This window comes from Mesoplodon densirostris, chromosome 17 (genome assembly GCF_025265405.1).
Source record: "Mesoplodon densirostris isolate mMesDen1 chromosome 17, mMesDen1 primary haplotype, whole genome shotgun sequence".
Lineage (NCBI taxonomy): Eukaryota > Metazoa > Chordata > Mammalia > Artiodactyla > Ziphiidae > Mesoplodon > Mesoplodon densirostris.
In genome coordinates, this window is record NC_082677.1 from 62,677,662 (window position 1) to 62,695,496 (window position 17,835).

General features: G+C 39.9%; 1 protein-coding gene across 1 annotated transcript in view; it reads left to right on the forward strand.

Annotated features, from left to right (window-relative positions):
- Window positions 1-17,835, forward strand: part of GPC6 (glypican 6) — a 1,080,358-nt gene that overhangs the window by 975,971 nt on the left and 86,552 nt on the right. Inside the window, exon 6 of the mRNA XM_060080058.1 lies at window positions 10,981-11,124. Within this exon, the coding sequence (XP_059936041.1) occupies window positions 10,981-11,124 (144 nt within the window). The remainder of the gene's footprint in view (window positions 1-10,980; window positions 11,125-17,835) is intronic.

Here is a 17,835-nt window from a genome sequence, read left to right on the forward strand (position 1 = left end):
GATCTCCCTGTGCTATGTGGCTGCTTCCCACTAGCTATCTACCTCACGTTTGGTAGTGTATATATGTCCATGCCGCTCTTTCACTTTGTCACAGCTTACCCTTCCCCCTCCCCATATCCTCAAGTCCATTCTCTAGTAGGTCTGTGTCTTTATTCCTGTCTTACCCCTATGTTCTTCATGACATTTTTTTTTCTTAAATTCCATATATATGTGTTAGCATACAGTATTTGTCTTTCTCTTTCTGACTTACTTCACTCTGTATGACAGACTCTAGGTCTATCCACCTCATTACAAATAGCTCAATTTCATTTCTTTTTATGGCTGAGTAATATTCCATTGTATATATGTGCCACATCTTCTTTATCCATTCATCTGATGATGGACACTTAGGTTGTTTCCATCTCTGGGCTATTGTAAATAGGGCTGCTATGAACATTTTGGTACATGTCTCTTTTTGAATTATGGTTTTCTCAGAGTATATGCCCAGTAGTGGGATTGCTGGGTCATATGGTAGTTCTATTTGTAGTTTTTTAAGGAACCTCCATACCGTTCTCCATAGCGGCTGTACCAATTCACATTCCCACCAGCAGTGCAAGAGTGTTCCCTTTTTTCCGCACCCTCTCCAGCATTTATTGTTTCTAGATTTTTTGATGATGGCCATTCTGACTGGTGTGAGATGATATCTCATTGTAGTTTTGATTTGCAATTCTCTAATGAGCAAAGATGTTGAGCATCCTTTCATGTGTTTGTTGGCAGTCTGTATATCTTCTGTGGAGAAATGTCTATTTAGGTCTTCTGCCCATTTTTGGATTGGGTTGTTTGTTTTTTTGTTATTGAGCTGCATGAGCTGCTTATAAATTTTGGAGATTAATCCTTTGTCAGTTGCTTCATTTGCAAATATTTTCTCCCATTCTGAGGGTTGTCTTTTGGTCTTGTTTATGGTTTCCCTTGCTGTGCAAAAGCTTTGAAGTTTCATTAGGTCCCATGTGTTTATTTTTGTCTTTATTTCCATTTCTCTAGGAGGTGGGTCAAAAAGGATCTTGCTGTGATTTATGTCATAGAGTGTTCTGCCTATGGTTTCCTCTAAGAGTTTGATAGTGTCTGGCCTTACATTTAGGTCTTTAATCCATTTTGAGCTTATTTTTGTGTATGGTGTTAGGGAGTGATCTAATCTCATACTTTTACATGTCCCTATCCAGTTTTCCCAACACCACTTATTGAAGAGACTGTCCTTTCTCCACTGTACATTCCTGCCTCCTTTATCAAAGATAAGGTGACCATATGTCCGTGGGTTTAACTCTGGGCTTTCTATCCTGTTCCATTGATCTATCTTTCTGTTTTTGTGCCAGTACCATACTGTCTTGATTACTGTAGCTTTGTAGTATAGTCTGAAGTCAGGGAGCCTGATTCCTCCAGCTCCATTTTTCGTTCTCAAGATTGCTTTGGCTATTCGGGGTCGTTTGTGTTTCCATACAAATTGTGAAATTTTTTGTTCTAGTTCTGCGAAAAATGACAGTGGTAGTTTGATAGGGATTGCATTGAATCTGTAGATTGCTTTGGGTAATAGAGTCATTTTCACAATGTTGATTCTTCCAATCCAAGAACATGGTACATCTCACCATCTATTTGTATCATCTTTAATTTCTTTCATCAGTGTCTTATAATTTTCTGCATACAGTTCTTTTGTCTCCTTAGGTAGGTTTATTCCTAGATATTTTATTCTTTTTGTTGCAGTGGTAAATGGGAGTGTTTTCTTGATTTCACTTTCAGATTTTTCATCATTAGTATATAGGAATGCCAGAGATTTCTGTGCATTAATTTTGTATCCTGCAACTTTACCAAATTCATTGATTAACTCTAGAAGTTTTCTGGTAGCATCTTTAGGATTCTCTATGTATAGTATCATGTCATCTGCAAACAGTGACAGCTTTACTTCTTCTCTTCCAATTTGGATTCCTTTTATTTCCTTTTCTTCTCTGATTGCTGTGGCTAAAGCTTCCAAAACTATGTTGAATAAGAGTGGTGAGAGTGGGCAACCTTGTCTTGTTCCTGAGCTTAGTGGAAATGGTTTCAGTTTTTCACCATTGAGGACGATGCTGGCTGTGGGATTGTCATATATGGCTTTTATTATGTTGAGGAAAGTTCCCTCTATGCCTACTTTCTGCAGGGTTTTTATCATAAATGGGTGTTGAATTTTGTCGAAAGCTTTCTCTGCATCTATTGAGATGATCATATGGTTTTTCTCCTTCAATTTGTTAATATGGTGTATCACGTTGATTGATTTGTGTATATTGAAGAATCCTTGCATTCCTGGAATAAACCCCACTTGATCATGGTGTATGATCCTTTTAATGTGCTGTTGGATTCTGTTTGCTAGTATTTTGTTGAAGATTTTTGCATCTATGTTCATCAGTGATATTGGCCTGTAGTTTTCTTTCTTTGTGACATCCTTGTTTGGTTTTGGTATCAAGGTGATGGTGGCCTCGTAGAATGAGTTTGGGAGTGTTCCTCCCTCTGCTATATTTTGGAAGAGTTTCAGAAGGATAGGTGTTAGCTCTTCTCTAAATGCTTGATAGAATTCACCTGTGAAGCCATCTGGTCCTGGGCTTTTGTTTGTTGGAAGATTTTTTATCACAGTTTCAATTTCAGTGCTTGTGATTGGTCTGTTCATATTTTCTCTTTCTTCCTGATTCAGTCTTGGCAGGTTGTGCATTTCTAAGAATTTCTCCATTTCTTCCAGGTTGTCCATTTTATTGGCATAGAGTTGCTTATAGTAATCTCTCATGATCTTTTGTATTTCTGCAGTGTCAGTTGTTACTTCCCCTTTTTCATTTCTAATTCTATTGATTTGAGTCTTCTCCCTTTTTTTCTTGATGAGTCTGGCTAATGGTTTATCAATTTTGTTTATCTTCTCAAAGAACCAGCTTTTAGTTTTATTGATCTTTGCTATCGTTTCCTTCATTTCTTTTTCATTTATTTCTGATCTGATTTTTATGATTTCTTTCCTTCTGCTAACTTTGGGATGTTTTTGTTCTTCTTTCTCTAATTGCTTTAGGTGCAAGGTTAGGTTGTTTATTCGAGATGTTTCCTGTTTCTTAAGGTGGGATTGTATTGCTATAAACTTCCCTCTTAGAACTGCTTTTGCTGCATCCCATAGGTTTTGGGTCGTCGTGTCTCCATTGTCATTTGTTTCTAGGTATTTTTTAATTTCCTCTTTGATTTCTTCAGTGATCACTTCGTTATTAAGTAGTGTATTGTTTAGCCTCCATGTGTTTGTATTTTTTACAGCTCTTTTTCTGTAATTGATATCTAGTCTCATAGCATTGTGGTCGGAAAAGATACTTGATACAACTTCAATTTTCTTAAATTTACCACGGCTTGATTTGTGACCCAAGATATGATCTATCCTGGAGATTGTTCCATGAGCACTTGAGAAAAATGTGTATTCTGTTGTTTTTGGATGGAATGTCCTATAAATATCAATTAAGTCCATCTTGTTTAATGTATAATTTAAAGCTTGTGTTCCCTTATTTATTTTCATTTTGGATGATCTGTCCATTGGTGAAAGTGGGGTGTTAAAGTCCCCTACTATGAGTGTGTTACTGTCGATTTCTCCTTTTATGGCTGTTAGTATTTGCCTTATGTATTGAGGTGCTCCTATGTTGGGTGCATAAATATTTACAATTGTTATATCTTCTTCTTGGATTGATCCCTTGATCATTATGTAGTGTCCTTTGTCTCTTCTAGTAGTCTTTATTTTAAAGTCTATTTTGTCTGATATGAGAATTGCTACTCCAGCTTTCTTTTGGTTTCCATTTGCATGGAATATCTTTTTCCATCACCTTACTTTCAGTCTGTATGTGTCTCTAGGTCTGAAGTGGGTCTCTTGTAGACAGCATATATATGGGTCTTGTTTTTGTATCCATTCAGCCAATCTGTGTCTTTTGCTGGGAGCATTTAGTCCATTTACATTTAAGGTAATTATCAATATGTATGTTCCTATTCCCATTTTCTTAATTGTTTTGGGTTCGTTATTGTAGGTCTTTTCCTTCTGTTGTGTTTCTTGCCTAGAGAAGTTCCTTTAGCATTTGTTGTAAAGCTGGTTTGGTGGTGCTGAACTCTCTCAGCTTTTGCTTGTCTGTAAACGTTTTAATTTCTCCATCAAATCTGAATGAGATCCTTGCTGGGTAGAGTAATCTTGGTTGCAGGTTTTTCTCCTTCATCACTTTAATTATGTCCTGCCACTCCCTTCTGGCTTGTAGAGTTTCTGCTGAGAGATCAGCTGTTATCCTGATGGGGATTCCCTGTGTGTTATTTGTTGTTTTTGCCTTGCTGCTTTTAATATGATTTCTTTGTGTTTAATTTTTGACAGTTTGATTAATATGTGTCTTGGCATATTTCTCCTTGGATTTATTCTGTATGGGACTCTCTGTGCCTCCTGGACTTGATTAACTATTTCCTTTACCATATTAGGGAAGTTTTCAACTATAATCTCTTCAAATATTTTCTCAGTCTCTTTCTTTTTCTCTTCTTCTTCTGGAACCCCTATAATTCGAATGTTGGTGGGTTTAATGTTGTCCCAGAGGTCTCTGAGACTGTCCTCTGTTCTTTTCATTCTTTTTTCTTTATTTTGCTCTGCAGCAGTTATTTCCACTATTTTATCTTCCACCTCACTTATCCATTCTTCTGCCTCAGTTATTCTGCTATTGATCCCATCTAGAGTATTTTTTATTTCATGTATTGTGTTTTTAATCGATGCTTGATTCATCTTTAGTTCTTCTAGGTCCTTGTTAACTGTTTCTTGCATTTTGTCTATTCTATTTCCAAGATTTTGGATCTGGGAAATAGAATCTTGGATCATCTTTACCATCATTATTCTGAATTCTTTTTCAGGTAGACTGCCTATTACCTCTTCATTTGTTAGATCTGGTGGGTTTTTATCTTGCTCCTTCTCCTGCTGTGTGTTTTTCTGTCTTCTCATTTTGCTTATGTTACTGTGTTTGGGGTCTCCTTTTTGCAGGCTGCAGGTTCGTAGTTCCCGTTGTTTTTGGTGTCTGTCCCCAGTGGCTAAGGTTGGTTTAGTGGGTTGTGTAGGCTTCCTGGTGGAGGGGACTAGTGCCTGTGTTCTGGTGGATGAGGCTGGATCTTGTCTTTCTGGTGGGCAGGTCCACGTCTGGTGGTGTGTTTTGGGGTGTCTGCAGAGTTTTTATGATTTTAGGCCACCTCTCTGCTAATGGGTGGCGTTGTGTTCCTGTCTTGCTAGTTGTTTGGCTTAGGGTGTCCAGCACTGTAGCTTGCTGGTCGTTGAGTGAAGCTGGGTGCTGGTGTTGAGATGGAGATCTCTGGAAGATTTTCGCCGTTTGATATTATGTGGAGCTGGGAGGTCTCTTGTGGACCAGTGTCCTGAAGTTGGCTCTCCCACCTCAGAGGCACAGCACTGACTCCGGGCTCCTCAATTTGGGATGATGTGTTGTCTATTCCTGTATTCCACAGATGCAGGGTACATCAAGTTGATTGTGGAGCTTTAATCTGCTGCTTCTGAGGCTGCTGGGAGAGGTTTCCCTTTCTCTTCTTTGTTCTCACAGCTCCTGGGTCTCAGCTTTGGATTTGGCCCCGCCTCTGCGTGTAGGTCGCCGGAGGGCGTCTGTTCTTCGCTCAGACAGGACAGGGTTAAAGGAGCAGCCTCTTCGGGTACTCTGGCTCACTCAGGCCTGGCGGGAGGGAAGGGCACGGAGTGCGGGGCGCGCCTGCAGCGGCAGAGGTCGGCGTGACGTTGCACCAGCCCGAGGCACGCCGTGCGTTCTCCCAGGGAAGCCGCCCCTGGATCCCGGTACCCCGGCAGTGGCGGGCTGCACAGGCTCCCGGAAGGGCGGTGTGGGCAGTGACCTGCGCTCGCACACAGGCTTCTTGGCGGCGGCAGCAGCAGCCCCAGCGTCCCACGCCCGTCACTGGGCTCCGTGCTTTCAGTCGTGACTCGCGCCCGTCTCTGGAGCTCCTTTACGCGGCGCTCTTAATCCCCTCTCCTCGCGCACCAGGAAACCAAGAGGGAAGAAAAAGTCTCTTGCCTCTTTGGCAGCTCCAGAGTTTTCCCGGACTCCCTCCCGGCTAGCTGTGGCACACCAGCCCCCTTCAGGCTGAGTTCTCTCCGCCAGCCCCAGTCCTCTCCCTGCGCTCTGACCGAAGCCCGAGCCTCAGCTTCCAGCGCTGCGCGCCCCGGCGGGCGAGCAGACAAGCCTCTCGGGCTGGTGAGTGCCGCTCGGCACCGATCCTCTGTGTGGGGATCTCTCCGCTTTGCCCTACCCAGGTATGTGGGGAGTTTCTTGCCTTTTGGGACGTCTGGGGTCTTCTGCCAGCGTTCAGTAGGTGTTCTGTAGGAGTTGTTCCACGTGTAGCTGTACTTCTGGTGTATCCGTGGGGAGGAAGGTGATCTCCGCGTCTTACTCTTCCGCCATCTTACCCGGAAGTCTAACGTCAGCTTCTTTCATCTCAGAATGCCAACATACTTCAGAGACGTTATTTTAGTAATCCTCTTAGAGAGAGGATTCCCAATCTAGATATTCCCGAAATCCACAGGTTTTGCGATTCTGCTAGGTGGGAAGGATAATTTCTTTGTACCTCTGTAACATCTGTCTACACTGGGACTTCCAAATACTTTTCCAAATTATCTAATTATCCTTTTCAATGTTCCTTGGAGGGAGCCAGGCAGGAGGTAGTACTGATTCTATTTTTTCAAGGAGCAGAACTAATGATTTGTTCCACGACAAGGTGACTTAGCCTGCAGCCATATCCTCCAGAAAGTTCTGTTGTAAAGTGAAGACCTGTATAGTATTTCTTCTCTTGAGTTAAAGGTAGTGGAGCGGGGAGTGGCTTCACAAGTACCTCTAGGTAAGTGCAGTTACATCTGAATCATTTCTCCTCTTAGCTAATTAGAGCAAACTTCCCAGTGTGTCCTGGTATGTTCCCTGGAACACCTTGTAAGAACTTCCTGGAGAACCCTTGGCCACATAGTTTTGGAAAACACTACAAATGAGCTTCTTCCTTTTGACGAGTCAAAACACATTACCCTGATGAAGCCCTGCTAAGGTACCTCATTTAACTTGGACCCATGGGATCCATTGCTTATGTAACAGCTGTTAACAGCCTGGGAAATAATATTTTGTGGAAGACATTTAAGAAACATCAGCCCAGACATTTTCCCCCCTCAAATCTCCTTACTCAGAAAACAGAACTAGAAAGAACCGATCGCAGAATGATATAATTAGCTAATTATTATCAAGCACTTACTTTTCCAAACACTGGCTTCTATTTTCCTGCCTTATGTGTTATTGCATTTTATCATCACAGCTTATCTGTGTGGTAAATAATATTAATATTCCCATTTGACAGAGGAGGAAACTAAGGTTCAGGGAGGTCCTCTGAATGCTGATGTGGCACTGGGCTGTTCTCAGCTCCTCCTGTTACCTGTCTGCATACCTGCCCTTGGTGAGTGCAGCCAGTTTCAGGGTTTTAAATACCATCTTTAGGCTAATGATCTAAATCTGTGTCTGCAGTCCTGACCACTTCCTGGGGGAGAACCTTGATCTACAGACTCATTGAAACTAAAGCCTTTCGCCCACACGTTATTCCTCATCTGTTTCTACCCTTATTCAAAATACAAAATATTGGGTCACCCAGACCACCAGGAAGAAGGCTCACTGGTCCTTTATAGGAATATAGCCCTGGACCTCAGGAGGCCCAGAACTTTGCCTAACTATCCTGCTGCTATAGCAGGCTCAAAAACATTGTCTGAGACAGTCCAAATGTTCTGCATGGGAATTCCTTCTGTCAACGACCCCATGAAACTCATGTTTGAAAAATATTTTGTCTAGCTAACAGATTGCATGTACTGAAAATGAAATTATTAATTTTCACTTTGTATGTCATCTAAGTTATTTGACGGATATACGCTGTTTAAGATACATTCTCGACATGAGAATCATACAGGTGTTTTAAATCATTCCCGAACAAAGACAGGGTAAGCTGATGCTCTGGTATCTTTGTGGTTTTTTTTTTTTTTAGGTTTTGTAAGTTTCTGAAAAACAGCTCTTGATCCCTAAGCTTTGCATTTCCACACTAAAGCTTATCTCTTAAGACGATTCCCTTTTTCTAAGGGTATACAAGAATCTGTGCCGAAGGCCCTTCTTGATTCATATCTTCACATATTGTGACAGATTTCTATGAAGTTCTCCATCTGATTATGGGGTTAGGTGTTGTTTCCATAGTAATTAGAAGTCTGTGTCTTCAACTTGGATCATAGATCATAGACCCAGCAATTTCTGCACTGAAATCATCCTCAAAATCCAAGCCTGATATAAATAACAGAAAGCTACGAGCAGAAAGCTATATTGACTTACCTATGTTCTATCGTTATAATTAACACTCTCCCCAAAAAACAAAACAAAAAAATCCTACAAGTGGTAAGGTTTTTTGTTACAATGAAATATCTCCCCTGGGGCACTAATATTCTTTCAGGGCATTTCTTGTTCCTTTGATTTAACTTAAGCCAGTTTGCCAGGTTCTTCCCAAAAGGCAAATTAAGAAGGTCTGTTAACTCTTTCCGTGTGCCCAGCTTCAAGAAATCTCAGCAAAGCCATTAATATTGTTTTGCCCTAGGCTTTATACTTTTTAAAAGTCAGCTGTCATTTTCGAAGCAATCCAAAATAGCACACTCAACCGAACCCTGGAGCTTTGGAAATGCTAATGCCCTCCATCAGCAATGACCTTGCCACTGGGAGGTGATTTAGGCAGTGGGCAGAAAGGGGCACGCTAGCTTTATCACACTGGTTTACACCATCGGCTTCAGAAATTGTGTGAGAGAAGCATAATCAATAGTGTGTTAAGGCCAATCTCGAGGAATGCCAAGACAAAGTGCTCCCGCTCTGCAAAGTGCTGAGTGGAAGGAGAACTTTTGAATACAGCAAAGGAGAAATCAGCTGTAGTGGTAAAACTAAATGAATTGTGTCTCAGGATGGAATTTGTCATCGGGAATGGCACTCAGGAGCCCTTGCGTACTTCAGTGGAATCCCATAATATGCCTAATGAAAAACGCTTGTTTTAGAGTTAAACAACACAGAGTCAAATAACAAAACCAGAAGGAATGCATTCCAAACACACACGTGTACCTTAAGAACTGGATGACATAAATAATCCCAAAAAGTTTACTGAAAGAAGTATCCAGGATAGAATCATCTCCTGTGTAGAAACAGAAGAAACGCAAAGTTGAACTTCATCAAAACTTCCTGAAAATGGGGCTTCCCTGGTGGCGCAGTGGTTGAGAGTCCGCCTGCCGATGCAGGGGACACGGGTTCGAGCCCCGGTCTGGGAAGATCCCACATGACGCGGAGTGGCTGAGCCGGTGAGCCATGGCCGCTGAGCCTGTGCGTCCAGAGCCTGTGCTCCGCAATGGGAGAGGCCACAGCAGTGAGAGGCCCGCATACCGCCAAAAAAAATTAATAAAAACTTCCTGAAAATGTTACTGGATTTCCTGTAATGCTATCAAAGGGATTATCTCTTGATAACCAGCAGAGAGTGCGAAGCTTCTAAAACTAGCAAAGGAGGTATCCCCACACCACCCTGAGTAAAACCACTGTGGAAAAGAACTAGCAGCTTGGTCCCTGAGATCATTACAATAGAATGTTTGATTTCCCATGGCAACCCTAATTGTGACATGAACAGCTGTCAACAACAAAATTAGAGGAAACTGTCATTATAGGGAAGTTATCCACATTTGCTTGTCCTATTTACACATCATTGCTCTAGAGAGTGTTTTCAAAGAATTCTTCTATTAGAGGTTTTCATTACTCAAAGAGGAGACACTCAAGTTATTGGCCTTCTATGCTATACATGAAATACATTGGTCACAGTAACAAGAATCCCAAACGAATGTTTCTTGAATGCCAAATTCAAGTACATGAAAATGTCTGGGACATAATTTCTTTAATCCTGAAATCATCCTATGAGGTAACTATTACAATTCCTACTTTTAATACAGTCAATTCTCATTATTTGCATAGTTGTATTCTATGAGTCACCACAAACCCTGAATTAGCAAATACTGAACCGTTGCTCCTACTAGAAATACAGGGTTAGGTTCCTGCAAGCTTTTAGTCACATTTTCATCAACCAGTCAATCCATAACCTTGTTTTAGGTGTGTCTCTCCTGAAAGACAGTATGATACATATTGTTGATTTGTTAACATTGAACTCACAGCCAAGTGCACTGTAACTCATGCCTGAATTGAGTTTATCTAACACACAGTTTTCTCCGAAAGGCACATCACAGCCTTAGGAACACTAGACAGCACTTCAGCCCTACGGTCGCGGGCCGTTTTAAACTGGGAAGTCACCAAGTAAAACACAAAAGTATGGAAAAAATGTGGCACTAAATAGACCACCAAAGAGACACGTGTTTACAGCTTGAGAGCCGAAGCAAGAAGGCACAGCTTCTCCTTGTTGCAGCTGTGAACATGCACTTTGCTGCTCTCCCCATGTCTGCGGAAGTATTTTGAGTATTGATTTGGGGATTACAAATTAATTTTAATGAATACAGTCTTCCCTCGGTATCTGCAGGTGATTAGTTCCAGGAGCCCCTGCAGATCTCAAAATCAAATTTGATCCGAGTTTGTTTAAATTTGCAGATGCGAAACCCATGGATACGGAGAGGGTCAACTATAGGCAAATTCACAAAAACAGAATCTGTAAATAACGAGGATTGACTGTATACATAGAAAATAAGAGTCAGACTGTAAGTCAGTCACTCTGTATCTGACGGAGTAATTCTGTTTCATTGGTGCTTGTATTTGTTTGTTTCCAGATCAGAGTTTTTTTGGAGGTAAGAGTTCCATGAAAAATGTGGAAGCCAGTGCACTGAATACTTTGGCATCATAATCTTAGGAAGAAACTCACTGTATAACTTTCGTAACCTTTCAATGGTTCTTCCAGGTCTTTCAGGGATGTGGCCAACCCAAACCTGCTCCAGCCCTCAGATCTGCTCGCTCAGCTCCTGAAAATTTTAATACGCGGTTCAGGCCTTACAATCCTGAGGAGAGACCAACCACTGCTGCAGGCACGAGCTTGGACCGGCTGGTGAGTTCTCCCGTTGTGGCCACTTTCTGTTACCAGGGTTATTCTTCAGAAAACGTGATGGGATTCTGAAAAAGCTGGTGGTAAAAGTCATCTCATTCTTATATCTGCTCCTGGTCTTAATTAGAATATTGAAAAGTAATGAGATCTTCCTTTTAGGTCAAGAATTAGATTATTTAAGGAGTCTTATCACTATTAATCCACTCATACAATGGCCAAATCTTCAACTCCATATTTCTTCTGAAATATTAATTTGGAGACTAAGTTCCTATATCTTCCAGAGATATAATTACAATAGCACATTTCTTATTCAACTGCTTCAGTTATTTATTCAATTATGATACAATGTAACTCTATCATGAATGTTCCTTATATGTAAAGTTTCTGTTTGAAAAATCTTGCCAAGAGACCCCAAATCAACACTACTACCTTTTTTTTCTTTTTTATGTGTCTTTTAAAAGTTGGAATGCTTAGAAATAGTCACTCTTTGATCCATTTAAACGTGTGTCAGGAGACCAAACATCTATCATTGAAGCAATTTACTTGGAGATTACAACCATAAATATAGTAAACACAACTTTTAATGTGTTTCAAACATCAAATTTTGCTATAAAAAAGGAAAAGCTCATAATTTCAAAGAAATACTGCCCAATCGTTTTCAATACAATTTATAGCACTATAACCAGTTTATATACCTGTAATTGTTAGTGCCGTTAATGTTGCTTCGCCAATTATATTGATGTAAAATTAATACATAAAAGCCTTAAGGTCATAAAACACTTGAACCACATCTGATTATGTCATATAAACTCAGATCTCAAGGGTTTCTGGTTATGAAAATACTTTTATTAGTCACTGTTATAAATTACTTTATCATTTTAGCTAATATCCTTCTACAGTATAGAACTCATAAGATTAAATTGGTAGCATTTGGCCTCATACTAAGTACATCTCAGCATTTCTCTCTATAAAAATCAAATGTGCTTACAACACAAAGACCTATCCACGAAGTGTCAAAGTGAAGGGGTAAGTGGAGTCATTAACTGCTAAATTGTTATAAACTTATTACTGTTCATTAGCAAATAAAACCCCCTCTTCAGTGTAGGTTTTGAAAAAGGGATCATTTGGGTAATTGCTTCAACCTTGTACTTTACCTTAGTTATATCTATTCTTTATTCACAATTTCAGGAAAAGTTTAAAATTAGTCACCTTTTTTCTTTTAAACAAACAATTAGATTCCACCAAACAACCAGTCAGTTGTAAAGAAATGGTGGTTTCATTAGATTCCATTGTTTGGGTTTTTATTTTACAAATTCCTTTGTATGTCAAGATCCTTTTAACCAGAGCACAATTTGTGAGTAGGGGTTTGACCTCTGTCTCTCTCACCCTTTTGTTTTTTGTTTTTTGCTTTTCCTATTTCAGTTGGCTCTAACTTAGTTAATGAAACAATTCAGGCTTTTCAGAATTTTTATGAACTCTCATATCAGAACTGGGCACAATGCAAGATGAATAAGTTTTAGAGACCTGCTGTACAACCATTGTGCTGCAGATAACAGTACTGTATCGGTTAAGAGCCTAGATCTCAGGTTAAATGTTCTTACCTCAGGAAAATAAAATTGGAAAACAAATGGAGTACATTATCCACTTAGTTAAAACTGCATTGATTTTGAACACAATAATGACATCTATGACTACTAATTAATTTTTTTGCCTTTGAAACAGAAACACAGTATTCTTTCCTACTAGGAGAAACACACACACACACACACTCAAACAGGGGAAGTTGAACAAGAAAAATACTTTTCTCAAGGCAACGGTATTTATACAATTCAGTACAGCTTGAATAAAACATCAGCACTTTGAGAATTTCACAGGATGTTTAAAATCTAGTAGATATGAAAATTGGTATTTGAATCTTTTATAAAGGAACTTCATTGGTCATCCTCAAAGTGCCCCAAATATAAGGGTCTTGAGGAATCTTGGCAAATAGGAAAATGATTTAGGATCTTCTATTTTACACACCCCCAAGATACATTTAATAATTTTTTAAAAGAATTAATAATGGTTAATCATATGATCACGAGAAAAGGACCAAACTCAAGGTACATAAGGACCAGAGTCAGTGCAGAAGAATTTAAATCAATAAGTCAATTTTATTCTAAAATATTCTCTGACGGCATATAGTACTTACTTCCTCGTAGGTGTGGCTTCAGGCTCTATAAGGGAGAATGGCAGTTTTGTTAATTTTTTATTCAATTAAATTCTGATTCCTTCCCATATTGTAAGAATTAGCGATTTGTAATTCACAGCCAGTCATAAACCTACCTGGAGCTACTTTCTCAGCCCCTGAGACCAAGGGACTGTTTCCATGTAAAAAGGGACTGTTTACAGTCCCTTTGCAGGTTCAACATAGTTCTGAATAGTGGAAAGGTTGGAGCAGTTACCTTGACCAGACAGCGCTGTGCAACAGTCAGATAAAATCATCTTCAAGATACATGCAAAGGTGATAGGTCCTGATGGGTCTGCCATATATCACTGCTTATTTGGAATGTTTATGATCAAGTCTCATGTTACCTACTCCTGTTTTAATTTTCCCCTGAAAAGATGTTTCCTGAATATTTATAAGAAGCATGTGTCCCAGAAAAGAAGGATAATTGGAAAAGACTTCCTTTAATTTCTCTGTGTTTCAGCAGAGAAAATGCTTCAAAAGATAGCATCCCAAAGACGATCCCAATCACCCCACCCCTTTTGCCAAACTGAAAATATCTTAGCTATAAAGCTCTCGGAGAGTTGCTTCTTACTACCATTTAAAATTAGTACCTGTGGCATTAACTTTGGGATCTGTTGGTAAAGGTTCTTATACCAGCTATTATAAAGCAATTTTTTATGTGAAGTGGTAGTTATGGGGTTTGTTTTAGAAATAAATCTCCTAATCCCAAAGTAGGTAAACCACTGCTAAAACTTATATAAAGTAGTTGAAAACAAAACAAAACTCTCTCTTAAAAATATATCAGTTCCATCATTTAACCTCTTACTACATTTATAAGGAAGTTGTCAATTCTTTTATATCACTAGGAAACAGTCCATGTGTTCCTTCAAAGTTATATGGGCATAAAAAACAGTTTAGGTGTAGCTTTCAGGCATACTACCCTAAAGTTACTTTTATTATCCAATAATGAATGAATATATGTGTATAAATTCCGCTTCTGATGGAAAGCTGACTCCTCAGAGAATACTGAAGTCCTTCCTGCCAGCAGCCATGGTTTGTTCAAGAAATGAACAAATGCCATCAACTAACTTGGTTCACAAACTGGTCCCATCATCATCTGTCTCTTCCTGTCACCAGCACTCACCCTAGCAGTCCTGTCCCAGCCCACTGTTACTGATTTTCAATTCAATAGACCAGAGGTGGTTATTTGAAATCAGGAAGAGATTGGTTCTCTTCCCTTTTTCTTAAATTTATACCCTGTGAATTCTCTTAAATAATGTGATGTGAAACAGTGATTTCTTTAAAGAAAGTTCCACTAGAACTTCACGGAAAGTATAGTATGTAAAAATAAATCAACACAAAGTAGCTTGATTTTAAGATCTGAGCATACCACCATGTTGGTTAGTTGTACAGCTCAGAATATTACAACACAACATGCTATACAGCTCCTGGACACACTTGGACAGGGAGTGTCTGTTATTTTACTCCTGCTGATTCGTTAGAGCAAAAACATACTGTAAATTATGTGTCTTAGAGAAATATATTTTATTAAAGTAGATTTTAAAAAAAAACCTAGACTTGGAAGTTAATTCATCAAGTTGGCAATGAGTTAGACCAATGAATCTCCAGTAAGTATTCAACATCATACCATGTGTGTGCAGACTCTCAAATATTCTACTGCTCGTTCTGAGGGAGTCGGGGGTGGGGATGGGTGGAATGCCAGTCTGCAACGCTAAACGTTATACCTGTGCTGTGCTATTATGTATAGAATAATCTCTCTTTCTTTTTCCTTTGAATTTGTTTTCCTCTTGCTTCCCAGAGGATTGTGTGGAGGACAATGCAACATAGTGTAAGCTTTGGTCTTCTTCTTCTTCTTCTTCTCATCCCCATTTGTCTTTGTATGGTCATTCCGGAGAGTTTCTGAGAAATCCCACCTCCACTTCCTCCTTCCAAATTGTCTAGAGAGAGAACATTGAACACTGTGCATGACCAACAGGTTTAAGAATGTCCTCTCAGCTTGGTATTTATGGTTAACAACCATTGTGGTATTCTTTCTCAATGGCAAAGCTTTCAGTCTCAGCTTTGTGTAAGACTAGCTCATCTGGTGGCTGATTTGAATTCTATCCCAATGTTCAGACTATGTATAGTCTGCCTGAAAAACTTGCTCTTCCCTGATAGAATATATTGGCTTTTTTCTTCTGTGCTGAGTGAATAATTATCTCCCTAATAATGAAAACAAACCAACAGCAGTCCTCATGCATAAGGAGCTAATTTTTCCATTAACTGGGACATAGAGAATTTAGGGGGGTAAGAAATAGTTTGTGGTATAGCTTGTTTACTCTTTGTTTTCTTACTTGAATTTACTGATATCTTTTAGAGCATTTAGGGAGAAAGCATTGGATATTTTTTACTACAAAGTGGTTTGTACTGGGGATGAGGATAGGCACACCCAGGTTATCCTGCCTGATTTTCCATGTTAACTGTAATAAAGAGACAGTTAAGTTATCCAGTGGTTTTCATAATACCACTCTGTGCTGGTACTACCACTTCATAAAGACCTGAACCCTCCATAGCATCATGGACCCAGAAGAGAAGATGCCTCTCGCCTGATGAGCTCATTTATTCTTGTAGCACACCTATGACATCATGGTGCTCCATGTCTGCCTTTAAATTCAGGCAGTGGCAACACTGTGTCTAAATTTCCTCCTTTCATATTCATTTGTTTAAAAGAAAATGTCCTCTGAGTGGTATCCTTATTTATCATTCCAGCTCTCTGAGCCCAGGGCAGTTTGGATAAGGTAAGAAAGTTAAGAGGTATATCTGAAACAGGAGTACTCTGGAAGGGAAGACCTTGAGGAAGGAACAGAGAAGGCAGATAGCTTAAGGTCTCCTAGTGCTAAATGGAAAGTGGGAGAAGGATACATCAGTGGTGGGACAAGTCAGGGTTCTATTAGTTTGGACCAACTGATACAACTTAACTAGCTCCAGTTGACAGAGTGTGTGCCTGCCCTCCCCAACATTCTCTTGGTACCTCCAGATTTTCCAGCAGTTGAACAAGTCCAATCTCCTTGTCTGATGGTTATTATGACCCTTGTAGTTTCCCAAAAAAAGAATGATGTCCTAGAACATACTGGAAAGAATGTAAAGCATAATATCATCCTCACCCACTCCTCATGTGTGCTGGACTTCCCCGCTTGTCTCCTATAAACTTCTTTATCTGGGCCCCCAAAATCAGATGTTTATTATTGGATATGGTTCTTGCAATAACACAATGCAATTTCTGAAATGTATTGGTATGCCATTGGTGACAAATATGTTGTTAATATTAATACGTATAAATTTAAGTACTTGTAAAATGTCATCAAGCTATACCCTTTATCTTATTGTTCAGAAACAAAATGGACAAAGCAACTCACATTCTGGCACCATTTCCTGCCTGATGGTTAATCCCAGTTTCAGAGTAAAATGCTGGTCTTAAAAATGTTCTTCCATGCCTCTTTGGGACCATTTGGTGTGATTTAGGAAGTCTTAGTTGTAAGGATGCGGGAAACTGTCCGTTGTTCATTTTAAATTGCCATGGAATTTCACTGTCACCTCAAAGGATTCTGCATCCGGCTAAATCCACTATTTTGCATTTCAAAAGGATGTCAGGCTGTGGTTAAGAAACTGCTTTATTATCTAGAGCCTCAGCCACTGTCTTTAGGTGAAACTGATATTTTCCATTTTCCACCTCGACACAGACACACAGACACACACAGAGACACACACACACACACACACACACCTCTCAGTCTTTGCTTGGCCTGAACAGGAGAAACTAAAGCCTCCCTAACAACAGTAAACCAGATTCTGCTCTTTAATTAGTTTTCTAAAGATAAATGGGTCAAGGCCAGATTGGCTTTCAGCCTCTGCTGCAGCTGAATAAATTATGCCCCATTCACCCCAGCAAACAAACAGCTACTGCTCAATCCACTTCAGATTTGGAACTGCCCAGTCCTGCCTGAACTTGCTTTATCTATTTGCTGCAAAACCCCACTGAGACACCCTAGTTTCATTTTCAATGAACCCTTGGCAATAACAGCAGCAAAATACAGCGAGCTTTCAAAGCAGGGAGAAAATACAAAGCATTAAAACCAAGCCACCCAAGTTATTTGGTCTCAGTGTCTGCCCTTCTCTGGGCATCCCCAGCAGTGTGTGGTGGCAGAGGGAGCCTCCCAACACAGGCTTCTTTAGGAGGCTTGTGGTCGATGAAGCCCAAGTGGGGAATGTCGTTAAGACACACATGTAAAATGATGGCTTATCTCCAGGATATTCTGCTTATTCCATGGGCTTGGAGGAAGCACAAATCTAATTCAATGATATGCACTGTTGGAAACCTAAGTGGAATGCCTGCCCCTTATGTGGAATTTTCAGCTCACACCCAGTGGACAGTGGACTATTTTTACATCCTTGGGAAGCTGTTCTTTCAGGAATGTGGAAGAACAGTGAAATCAGAAGAAGCATAG